This window comes from Coenobita brevimanus, chromosome 44, assembly GCF_032717465.1.
Source record: "Coenobita brevimanus isolate Jiangsu-jjx chromosome 44, ASM3271746v2, whole genome shotgun sequence".
Lineage (NCBI taxonomy): Eukaryota > Metazoa > Arthropoda > Malacostraca > Decapoda > Coenobitidae > Coenobita > Coenobita brevimanus.
In genome coordinates, this window is record NC_136997.1 from 26,293,114 (window position 1) to 26,306,787 (window position 13,674).

Consider the following 13,674-nt stretch of genomic DNA (forward strand, 5'->3'; position numbering starts at 1 on the left):
AGATTATAATCCTTTTGGAACATGTTTCACGTAGCTCAGTGACAGAAAAGACAATACCACGGCTCTACATTGCACTTCTTCGTGACTAGTATCAGTTTCTAAGGTTAATTTACTGCTACAACTCAGCATTCAAGATGACGAGATGACAATCTTAGACCAAGTTATTATAAAGAGAGTCGGTTCCTTTTCTCTTGTTCGTATTACGGAGTGAGGAATAAAGTCTAGAGTGGTATTGGTAATGATGATGGGAACGACAACGATGATTCATGATGATTCTCTCTCTCTCTCTCTCTCTCTCTCTCTCTCTCTCTAGGCCCGTGATGTACGACTACGGAATCACAATACCATACACCTTAATGAGCTCAGAGAATCCCATCCTAGCCGAACTGGGGAGGAGGCTATACATCGAGACCAACATGACCCGCCACGATCCGTATGGGGGCCCGCTGGAGCTGGTGATGAAGAGGACGCATACTTTGATTTGCTCTATTGATTATCTGCTTTACAATCAGCATCGCAAGAATTTGACTCGGGATACTTATATTATGAGAGAACAGGTGGGTGGTGTGGAGATAAACAGACAGCCAAACATACTGACAGAAGGATAGAGGGATGGATAGATGGACAGATTTTACACACACACACACACACACACACACACACACACACACAAATAGAATGGCATTTAGATGGATAGACACATAAACAGGTTGACATGGATACAGACGGACAGACAGAATTATACAGGCATAGACAGATAAAAATAGACAGATAGATAGATAGATGAATAACAGATACACAGGGGGTTAATTAGAGAGATAGACAAACAAACAGAAGCAAAATATAAGCAATCTAACACACAGCTGGTGCTATAGTGTACTTGCTTCCACAGATATACAGCAACTTTATGATCTGGATAATACATCACAACACCCCCTACACCCACAGACAGGGAGAGAGAGAGAGAGAGAGAGAGAGCAGGTGGTATAGTGTACCTACGTCCACAGATTTACAAACACTTTATGATCTGGTTACTGCGTCGCAACACCCCCTACACCCGCCTCATCTCAGACAACCTCATCCGCCTTCTGGAGACCGGCATCCTTTCCAAGATCTATCAACTGCACACCGGAAGCCTCCTGGGAAAAAGCTCGTCTGTAAGTGAGTCATAGCACCTCTTCCTTAGCGATTTATTTGCAAGATTTATTGTGTGCATACCGGAAGCTTCCTGGGAAAAAGTTCGCCCGTAATTGACTAGTAGTACCTCTTTCTTAGCGATTTATTTGCAAGATTTAAAATGTAATAAGCGTCCACACAGAAAGTGTGGAACGTGTTCGTGCGAGCGAGCGAGCAAGTCAGATATTGCTGAATATTGTCTCATATGGCTCATCATCTTCCTCTGATTTCCTGACCAGAAAATACTAAAAATAACTTACTAGATTACACCAAAAACATTCCCTCACCCTTCCTAAAATCAACTCTCTCAGCAATCGTCGGAAAATACTGCTGCGCTACCCACGCGACCTTAGACAGTTACTTCTTGCGTCGCCGGCTGTTACGCTAATCTGCCTTATTAAAAATCGTTTCCTTGATTTACGGAAAAACTGTTGGGAATTACTGGTTGTCTATGAAATGAAAATGATTCAGGATTTTAACGCGATTTCCATATTGGTGTCTATCTTGTAACTTCAAAACTGGCTGAGATATCCAAAAAAGTTCGCTACTGTACTACAGGGTTTTCCTTCCGACCCATATCCCATTTCTTGCTGATACGATAAATCTTTGGCTCGGGTACATATGTCGGCGGTCCAAACTGTGACTAAATCTGGTGTTCTCGCTCACATCGCTCGCTCGAACAATAAGCTGCACACAGGAAGTCTCACTTAAAAATGTTCGCCCTTGATTTGCGAATGGGTAGGCGTATTTTTTGTTCTATAGGAGGCTTCGTAACATCTCTTCCTTTTAGCGATTTATTTGCAGGACTTATTAGCTCTACATGGCAAGTCTCACTGGCAGAAGTTGGCCCTTGTATCATGGGTCTGATGTGTTAAATATGGCACTGATGTTAGTCCTGATTCTCACTGGTGTATGAACTTTTTCCTAAACGTTTATATTGCACAATTCTCCCTAATTTTATCTTGCAGTTAACTTCCATATTTTAATTTCGAAGTGGTTTACATCTGTGACAAGAGGATGTTAAGATGTAATAGGGAAATAAATCGCTTATGAAGAAGAGTTACGAAGTGTGCAACAACAATGAAAAAAAAAAAGATTCGTTGTAATTTCCTCATTTTACACTAATGGCGTTGGAGAGGGACGCCTTCACGTGGTGGCACCAATATGACTGAGTGGCTCAAGAAACGTCCCTCAGTTCCCTCCCTATCCCCCCAAAAGAAGATAGGTAACTGCAGAAGGGTAACCCGGCTGCAGTCCACTGGGTTCAGGTTCAGATGAGACTGGGACTACAACTACTATACTTTTTCTACCTTAACTTGGCCAGAGTTTCATCCTTTTGCATTTTATTTCACATGGCTGAGAGGAGGACAAAGACATGGCACTTCTTTGTAACTATCATCATATTCTGGTTTTATTGTTACAACTGAGGACTGAAGTTGCAGAGATGACAATTTTAGGTCAAGTTAATATAAAAGCAATATAGTATTATGCTCCTTTTACTTTAACCTGGCCTATAAATACCATCTCTCTATCTTTTATGCACAGTTATGGCAATAGATAAAGAATAGAGAATGATGCTCGTCACGAAGAAGTGCAATGGAAAATATGTCGAACAGTAGCCTAGTATTGTCTCTTTCTGCCACTGAACTACGAGAAAAAAGCTGCACAAGAGCGAAAATCTGGGCCAAATTAAAGTGAAAAGAGAATAACTTTCTCAGACTCTTATGACTCACTTCCAGTTGAATAAAATAATCTAGAGTTACGTGAAATAAAAGTACTAGAGTTGTCCCGGCCATGACAGGGTGAAGGGAGACAGGATTAACACATACCTAGAGAAACATTCGATTTAAAATATGGAAGTTACCGCCTTAAAACATTCTCTACCACTCAGACCTCTTCTCAGTATATGTAAAACTCTACGGATTCGTGTTGCCCTATTCCACTTAAACATTTGACACATTAGTAATCGTGGTAGCAATTATTACACAGTTAAGAGTTGTTTTATTGTATAGCTAATGTGTACTTTGGTTGCTAACTTTCATAAAAATGTCATAAAATGAAATTTATTTTTACTTTTTTTTTTTTTTTAAGATGTAGTGATGAAGAAACAAGAGATAAAACAATCACACACACACACACACACACACACACACACACACACACACACACACACACACATACACAAATGCTGTCTTGTGTCTGTACTTTTATTAATCTTTTGTTTCTGTGCTTTTCCTATCCCCATATCTTAACATTATTAAGAATATCTTTGTCTGTCTGTCTGTCTATTCATTTTGTCATCCACACAGGCTCGAGGTGGTGGAGTATTGAACCTAGAACATCTACAAGGTGCCTTCATAGCGTTGGGCCTCGGAGTGGTCGCTTCTGCCATAACCCTCTTCATGGAACTCTCCTACTCAGTCTCTAAACACAGAAAAAGCAGGAATTCATTGTCACAAGAGCCTTCAAAAGCACAGAACGAAGGTACTTGAACCGTTGGGATTTGAAGCCGTCACAGGAGAACAAATGTGGACAAAGAAATCCCTCAGAGGACATCAATCTAATCTCTCTTTCGCTGTCTGTCTGTCTGTCTGATAGGCAACGAAAATTGACATGGCAACACACTAAAAAAAAAAAAAAAAAAGCTGAACATGGGAACAATTATAAATAAATAATTCTGTTATACGAGAAGAAAGGAATCGGAAGCCTGTTACTGCTTATTATTATTACTTTTATGATGATGATTATTATTACCATTATCATTATTATTATTATTATTATTATTTTACTAGTGCCTCTTGAAGGTTCTCCTAGCTTTTATACTGTGCAGTGTATTTCTCTAACTATATAATCGCTTCTTATGTATTAGTCTAATAAAATAATCGTTTTTTATGTACTTGCCTATGTATCTGTCGAAAAAAATAATCAGCTTTATGTGTTTGTCAATTAAATCATCCCTTTTTTCTTTACTGTTCTCTAGCAGTTCTACTTCAGTGTGTGTGTGTGTGTGTGTGTGTGTGTGTGTGTGTGTGTGTGTGTGTGTCTCTCTCTCTCTCTCTCTCTCTCTCTCTCTTACACTGGAACCCCAAGCATAGGATATCATTTTTCAACTCAATATCCAGACAGATTAACCGCTGCGACTCTACATCTTTCACACAGCACTTCTTCATGACTAGTATCACAAGCTGCCAAAGGAGTGTTCAAGTCAATGATCTTTAGTAAGGCAATAAAGACTCGCTAATCAACAACACTGATGCTGGAGAGGGACGCCTTCATGTGGTGGCACTGATATGGCCGGGATGTTCCACTGCCTGGTTATAATAAATCCCTCAGATCCCTCCCTATCCCCCGAAAGAAGAATGGTGGACTGAAGAAGGTCAGCTTCAGCCTGCAGTCCACTGAGTTCACGTTCAGATAAGCCTGCCTCTGCAACTGCTACCACTACTACTGCTACTACTACTACTGCTACTACAGTTACTAGTACTACTACTACTATATCTGCTGCTACTGTACCGCTACTGCTACTACTACTACTACTGTACCACTACTGCTACTACTACTACTGCTACCACTACTGCTACCACTACTACTGCTACTACTACTACTACTACTGCTACTACAGTTACTAGTACTACTACTACTATATCTGCTGCTACTGTACCGCTACTGCTACTACTACTACTACTGTACCACTACTGCTACTACTACTACTACTCAACTACTACTACTACAACATCTGCTGCTACTGTATTCCTACTACTACTACTACTATTACTTAAAATGCTGCTATTGTACTACTACTGTTACTACTACTACTACTACTACTACTACTACTACTACTACCACATATGCTATTTCTACTACTACCATTACTATTACTACTAAAAAAATACAGCTCCAATAATCTTGTAGTAAATTTACGATCATGAATAATACAATATTCGTATTACTCTAACTTGGTCTAAAATTGCCATCTCTCCATCTTGAAAGCTGAATTGCAACACAGGAGTAACACTCAGATATGATGATAGTCACGAAGAAGCGCTGTGGAAATAGTATGGAGCGGTGGTATCAAATTCTACCAATGAGCTTTGTGAAAGAAGCCGCCAAATGACGTAAATCTAGGCCAGGTAAATGTAAAAGAACGATAGTCACGAAGAAGTGCAAGGGAAAGGATGTAGAATTATGCTGCAAAAGGACGAAAATACCACAAATGCTTCTTATCAAAGGTCGTATGAATATGGGAGGCACACAGTATATTGCTTCAGCTCAAGACCCACCCCACCCTTGTAACTTCATGTTGCATCACAGAGAGACAAGAAACTAACAACTGCACAACATTGCAAAGAGTATTTCAGCAACATCCCCCCTCTACACCCAACACTACACTTCACAAACACACTAATAAACACATTACCACCACAGCCATCCAAAACCTCCAGCAGAACAGCCTCCTTCATGAACCACCACCAGACATACACCCTTCAGAAACTACCCTACCCAGAGGGACACAAGTACACCGAGCCACACTTTAATGCAGCCACCACCCTGCCCTGCCACACACAAAATACACCTCACAGATAATCTCCTATACACACAAGGCAGTGCCTCCCCCCACACCACAACACACTCACCTTATGCCCCACACTATCACAACACAAAAAATCCTTCAACAAAAGACCTTTGGGAGCGACCGATTGAAGTAGTTGGTGTCCTACAGTCACTGGGTTCACATTCAGATAAAGCTACAAAAAAGACATCATTTTTTTTTTTTTTCATGCAAGGAACCAAAAGCCAGGAGCCCGCAAATAACTCCCTCCAAGAAAAAAAAAAAAATAACAGAGTCTAGTTCAAGATCTGTTCATTTCGAGATGCCTGGCCTCACTGTGTTTTAAAGACCAGAGATCATGTGCAATAGGAAATATAGACAGAGGGACACAGTTCCAGAGATGACTTGTTGCATACGTGAAGGACAGGGAGAAACGGTTAACTCCTGTATTTGAGAGTTGGACAGAAAAGGGATGAGAGTTTGTTGATAGACGACTGCAACCAGTGATGCAAAAAAAAAACTTTTTTTTTTTTTTTTTTACAAAAAACATGTTATTTAATTTTTTTTTCTTCTAATTTCCTCATACAGATATTTGATTATTTGTATACCATTTTCTATGCCAAAGGTCATATTTTTGGGGTCAGACATTAGTCAAACATTCTGACAGTCCTGGAAATAGTAAAAATACAACAAATATTTCACCTGTAACCTGTCTAGACTGTGTTGACAAGGTGTTTATGTATCCCAAATATGCAAGAAAGTAACCAAGTTTCCTACTCCACGTTAGAGAAGGTAGCAGGGCCAGGAGTCAGGACTAGAACCTCTGACAAGTCTGACCTTCAGGCTTGATAACTGGCTACCATAAACCTTATAACCACAGTGAAATTTCTTTGCTCCTTTCATAATTCTTGTTCTCAGGACCGTAATTATTTGATAATACTTCTCACCCCAAGGCTCAAGCTGTGTCAGTTTTTGTACAAAGGAACTCTACAGTAAGTACACATGGTTCTAATTCTATTACACATAAGGTAGATTGGCTTAACCCATTAACCGTGGGGCGTCACTTTCGTGACACTCGTGCACAATGGATCATACCGCAGGGAGTCACTTTTGCAATTCTGTGTTATTTTGAATTCTCCCAGGCTTTCAAGTGGTGGCTTGTATCATCTGTCAGTACTGCCAGTGTCCAACAATAGTCAGCACCGTTAATGTCATCTGTACTCTCATCCATTGTCGACAATTTAGCCATTTATCCCCGTTCTTGACTCCACTCCCAGCCCCCCCTCCATTACCCTCTTCTCTCGCCTGCCCGGCCGCGCTGCGCTAAGCAAATCTTCCCCGGAATTTTTCATTGATTTTATCCATTGAAATAAGCCCTATGCCCTGTTCTTATACAAAATAATATACTGTATAAAAAAAAAAAATAAGGTAACTGATAATGCCATACACCTGGAGTTGGCTAATTATCACCTAGCAACACTCCAGGTGCACTTGTTTGCTAATTTTCCCTGGTAATTTCCCCTTGAAATATGCCGTATAATCTATTCTCATAATAAAAAAATATATAAGGAAGAAAGGGAGAAGCCTAAGTGATATTTACATTCACCTGGAACAACCTAATTTCCTGCCAATCATTTTACAGCATATAAATTAGTAGCTGTCCCCTCGCTGACGTTATCAACCCTTGGCGGACCCATATCCACCTCTTCATTTAGTTCAGTGTTGTTTCTTGAGATGAAAGCACATAGCACTCGCGCCCCTCCATTTCTGCCGCTTCTAGAGGGCCCTGTGACCTCTACCCCTACTAAACCTCGTGTGGGAAGGGTAAAGGACTAAATGACTCTGCTGTGGAGCGTGAACTGGCTAATTATCCATGATAATGATGGACTGTGACTACAATCTTTCTGGTGAATCGTGTGATGAGCCAGTGGAGGAAATGGTGATAAACTACGAGTGCTTCAGTGTCCCAAATCCATCCTGGCTCCAAGGGAAAGGAGCCCATATTTACTGGAAGTGACAGTGTATAACACAGTGTAAATAAAATAGAAATGTAAATAAGTATTAATATAAGAATATGAGTACAAATACTTGGAGTAATGACAGTCAAAGCTCTGCTCTGTATGCTAGTTTACTGAATGAGAAAGTTAATGACTGGAGTGAAAATAAACAACAATTACTGAAGGAAACTTATGGATAAATACAGTGTATATATATATATATATATATATATATATATATATATATAGAAGTGTAATAAAGTAATAGGAATATAAAGTGTGAGTGTGTTTATGAATAATAAATGACAGAATACCAGCGGGGAACGAGCACAAGTGGGAAGCTCGTACGTGCTCGTAATTTTCATTGCTTTCACAGTGTATTTTTTTGGGGGGGGTGTATGGATTCCAAACTACTTGAAAATCATAAAATGGTGTTTTTAGTGATAATATCAGGCTGTGGTAATCATAATACGGGGTGTCGGGAAGTGTAAAGTCGAGAATTCGTTACCCAACTTCAGAAGTCTCCACAAGTCCTACGGTACTCGACGAAGGCTCAACAAACATCCCAGGAGAAAGCTGAAGGTATATGCCATAAGCACATTTAATTATAATATTCTAGGACTAATAACTGATTTTTGGCAAATATTCTTTAAAAGTCAGTCGGAGCGCGAATATCCTCATGGGACGCGCAAGGAGTGCAAAAACATCGCCGCGGTGTAGGGGTTAAGGGGTTACTGTCAATTCCAGTAATAACTTTTAAAAGAAATATTTTTGCGTATTTCAAAAATATGGTAAAAAATTAAGTTTTTTTCTACTAATTTTATTTTTATAAAAAAAAGAAAGTTTTTTTTTTTTTTTGCTTTGCATCACTAGGCGCAACGCGCCCGCCGTAATGGTGCAGGGATGCAAACAGACAGGTCAGAGGAGCAGTGGCCACTGATGTAGCGATAAAAAAGATATTAAGATGCAACAGTGCGGCGAAGAGACGGAAGTTGAAGGAAGCCAGTAAGAGGAGGTGAGTTACTTAGACAAAAAACCTTTGACTCCACCCTATTGAGAAGAGCTGTATGCGGCGAGCCTCCCACACATGAGAGTTGTGCTCTACACAGGGGCGAATAAAAACCGTGAATAAATTACAGCTACTATTATCACCACCACCACCACTACTACTACTACTACTACCACTACTAATACTACTACCACCACAACCATCGTTTCGAAAAACATCATCACTTTTTCAGAAGAACCCAGCTTCAGTAAAGGTTATGTAAACAAGTGTGCTTGGCTGAGAGAAGGAATTAGACCAGGCGTTTGGGATTCGATCCTCTTTGTTTATCTGTTGGTCTATTAGAATCTAGGGCTTGATTTGGATGCCACTTATTTTATATTTTAATTTGTATTTTGCCCTAAGCCCGTCATCCCAGTGTCGACTGTGAGATCCTTGGACAGTGAGTGAGTGACACTGTGAGTGAGTTAATGTGTGTGTGTGTGTGTGTGTGTGTGTGTGTGTGTGTGTGTGTGTGTGTGTGTGTGTGTGTGTGTGTGTATTCTGAGATTCTAATATGGTGTACATCGTTACAGTGGAGAGCGAAAAACAGATCTGGAACAAAAAGCCAAGTAAGATGGATAAGAAAAGAAACAATTTAGATTCGAGTAAGAGAAGAAGTGAGGAAGTTTGTCAGTTATAGGGTAGAAGGGAGTCGATGTGATTCACTCTCTCTCTCTCTCTCTCTTAGTTTTGAAGATGAAGAGTAAGAGTAATAGAAATGGGACTGTTGAGGAGTGCATATGGGGAGTGTAAGTTGAATAATATGATAATTTTAGAGATTCATGGAAGAGGTGGAACAAGGAAGTCTATGGGTACATATCAAAATATAGATAACCGTGAAAGATACGGAGTAAGGAACCTTAATCATGAAAGGGCAAGGGATAGTGCGGCGATAGAACTGATAAGGAATGAATGTGGATTACATAGACTGGATAAGAAACATGAAGATTAGTATATGTTAAAGAAGCCTATTGAGAGTAAACTTAGATGGCATTACTTGTTTATCAAAGATGCTCATTCAAAGTAAAGGATTTCTAAGTAAGTTGTAGAGGATGGAATATCATGGCTATGATAAATATAAAGATTCTGACAGATGTACAATAAGGAGGAATACTGAGGAATATTTAGATGGTATCATTCATTTTATAGAGAGTCATTCAGACTTCCTAATCTCCCTTAACTTTTCTGTGAGGAGACTAACAGCACAATGTTTTCTATCCTTCCTTATCCAACTTGTACACACTCACATACATACTTTCATAATCTCTCTCTCTCTCTCTCTCTCTCTCTCTCTCTCACACACACACACACACACACACACACACACACACACACACACACACACACACACACACACACACACACACACACACCTTCTCGCATTATTTGTGGGGCAATTTGAAGTTTAATGATAAAGTGTTGGTGAGGGTTGGTGGGAGGTGGTGGCTGGGCAGTGGTGTATGGACTGTGTTGGTAGGTCATGTAAGACAGTAGATAGGTAGGTCAGATTGGTAGGGAGGTCAGGTTAGCAGACTGATGATCTATTGGTAGGTACGTAACTTTGAAAGGAACGTTGGTAGGTAGGCTAGGCTGGTAAGTGGGTGGTGCTGATAGAGTGATATGTTGGTAAGTAGGTATGATACGTAGGTATATATTGGCTGGTTGGTTTTTATGGTAGGCAGATTATGTAGCTGGGTAGGTAGGTGGGTACGTCAGGTTGGTAGATATGTAAGTAGGCCACGCTGGTAAGCAGGGGATGTTGATAGATTGAGATCTGTTGGTAAGTAGGCTATGATGGTAGGTAGGAAGGTCGGGTCTGTAGCTAGCCCATGATGAGAGATGTTAATATGATGGTCATTTTGGTTATGTTGATAGGCCGGTAAGTAGGTGGGTGGGTAAGCAGGAAGGAAAGCAGGCAGCAAGGTTTCAGGGGGTAGGCTTTGTTGATAGGTAGGTAGGTAGGTAGGTAGTTGAAGTTAGCAGGTGAATGAGTAGGTAGATGGTAGATGGATAGGTATGTTATGTTGGTAGGCAGGTAGGTACAATATTCAAGTAGGTAGGCAGGCAGAGTGATAGGTAGGTCAGGCTTGTATGTAGGTAGGGAGGTAAATAAATAAGCAATTAGGTCAGGTTGGTAGGTATGCCAAGTTGGTAAGTAGACAGGGAGGGAGGCTGATGGGTAGGTAGATAGACAGGTAGGTAGGTAGGTAAGTAGGCAGGCATGTTAGACTGATAAATAGGTTAGTGGCTTGGTAGAGAACATTACTAGGTGTACAGGTCATGTCTGTAAGTTGGTAAGTAGGTAGGTAGACAGGGAGTTCAAGCTGGTAGGTAGGCGAATTGGTATATAGGTCAGGTTGGAAGATAGGTACATAAGTAGCTCAATACAGTAGGCAGGTAGGTAGGTAGGTTATGTTAGTAGGAGAGCAGGGCATGTAGGTAGGTAGGTAAATAGGTAGTTATGTATATTGGTAAGACTTGAATGTAGGCAGGTCATGCTGGTAGGTAGGTCGGTAGGTAGCTAGGGCATGTTGTTAGGCAGGGCATGCTGTAAGTAGATCACACTGGTAGATAGGTAGGGCATGTTTGTGGGAAGGACATGATGACAGGTAGATGAGTATGTAGTAGGTAGATTATGTAGGTAGGCATGTAGGTTGTGTTGGGAGACAGGGCATGTTAGTAGTAGGCAATCAGGTAGGTAGGTAGGTAGGAAGGTAAGTAGGTAGGTAGGTACGTTAGTAGGTATTGATGCAGCACGCCAGAATATTTGTAGCAGTTAACAGGCTACCTGTCACTGGCATAGTTACCTCAGTAGCAAATAGGTGAAATAGAAGATAAGGTGATAACGCAAGGAGACAGGCGAGCCGCCAAGACGGATAAATCTTTTCTTATCAGCTTTGCTGGCTGTAAGGGTGACCCTAGACCTCAGCTCTGTTTACCAAACAGTCAACTTTGCCTTCTGGACTGACAACACTTAGGTGTTTTTCCCATAAATTGCGCAGAAAATCCTTTTGTCCCCGACATAGTGGGTGTAACTTATAGTGTGAAAGGAGCAAAATGAGAGTATTTGCCAATAGAAGCCTAAATAAAGCTGTCTTTGCTTTCTTGACGGCACGCCATTGGTATTGCGTAATATGTGTAAAGCTCCCATTGATAGCAGGTGCCTCTAATTGCACTTAAGACAGCCTAGTGGTTAGTTAGCCGAGAGAGGCGGAGTAAGTCTGCTTTATAAGCTCGAGGACAATGTGAAAGAGACACATTTGTACACATTTGTTCACATTTTGTCATTTGTACACCTTTTGTCACATTTTCACTTTTTTTTTGTCACTTACAGTCACGTTACACTTTCGTTACATTCTGTTACACTTTTCCTCATATTTTCACACATTACTCAATACGTGACTTTGGTTCACTCCTCCATTTTCACTTGTGTGTGATTCATATGTGGATTATATATATATATATATATTCATCATCATCAGCCGTTGAGGTCCACTGCAGGACCGGCCTATCCCTACCGAAGTAGGGACGATACAGCCAATGTATCTCTACCAAATGGCTTAGGCTGTCTGGTAGAGACTGTATGTGGGGTGAGAAGTGCTTGTGAATGTAATTGTAGTGTTGGAGTGGCTTTGGATGTGTGTGTAGTCTGCGAACCAAGTGTAATCGGACCGCCTTAAGGCGACTGGGTGCAAGCATACTAGTATGCGACACTGGTTCAACCACAGCAACCCCTGTGTCCGCCAAAGTGGTCAGTGGCGTGGTGAACGATTCCCAAAGTTTTTACAACTCTGGCGGGGAGGCGAACTCCCGCCCACCAGTGTGCGAGATGCACACTCTACCACTGTACCACAGAGGCTCCATCTATATATATATATATATATATATATATATATATATATAATATAAAGTGGACCCTCACTATAACAGACTAATGGGGGGTAATCCAATAAAGTGGATACTTCGTTCTATCCGATGGTCCCCCATGACGTGGGATTTCAAGTACATGTTATTTTATAAATTAGTAAAATAGTATATTCTGATACTAAAAATGATAACTATACCCCTTTTAAACTAACCTGGCTCATAATTTCACACTCTAGACATAGCACTATTTTATGGCTAGGACAATATTACTAGTCTGTTTTCACAGCTCAGCAGTTATGATGGGATGATGGAAATTTCAGGACAGGCTGGGGTGAAAAGGGTAGGAAACTCATGCACTGTGCCCTTCACCTGTATAGATGGATGCAGAGTGCTCACACTTCCATTCTTCTTGTATGCTTCAGATTGAATAAAGTGTTCTTCATTGTCACTGTTGGCAAAGATGATTTCGGGTGGCTCTGATGTCACATCTGATACAGAGAGTCCTGAGGTGTTGGAGGTTGGGGTCCTGAAGATCCTGAGGCTATGTGGAGGCTAGCTGAGGATCTTGTTGCCCTGGGCACATTGGAGGTCTCTGACTGTGCAGAGCATCTTGGCAGCAGAGGGCACAGGCTTGAAAAACTGGAAGATCTTATCCAGGATTTTCCTTGGCTGCTGCAGTTGTATTAACTCCAACTTGGTTAGCTGCATGACCTCATAATGTTGAGCCAGAGACCCTCCGACTTTGTCTTCATGACCAGGATGGTGTTTGCAACATCAACGGCTTCATCTAGAGACGGTTCAGATGTCTTCTCTTTCTTCTTTTTCGTCTTCCTCCTTTGCAGTTCATCCACAGTCTCCTCCTCTGGCTGATGATGGTACCTAGGCACACCAGCCTCCTCATCCAGCCACTCTTGCAACTTTTGCTCAGCAAGATCACTCTGCCCTGGAGCTACCAACAATTCTGCCATCCTCAGTAGCTCAAACTCCTAAAAATCATGCAGTGGTGCTGGAGTCTTGGGGGTTTTGAGGAGTTTGCA

At 41.1% G+C, this 13,674-nt stretch overlaps 1 protein-coding gene across 1 annotated transcript; it reads left to right on the top strand.

The window, feature by feature from the left end:
• The first annotated feature begins 320 nt into the window (after positions 1-320).
• LOC145398030 (uncharacterized) lies at positions 321-13,324 on the top strand. Its single transcript, XM_080270993.1, has 4 exons — positions 321-557; positions 1,008-1,157; positions 3,486-3,660; positions 13,155-13,324. Exons 1-4 carry the CDS (start codon positions 321-323, stop codon positions 13,322-13,324), a joined length of 732 nt encoding a protein of 243 aa, XP_080127119.1.
• Positions 13,325-13,674: the final 350 nt, after the last annotated feature.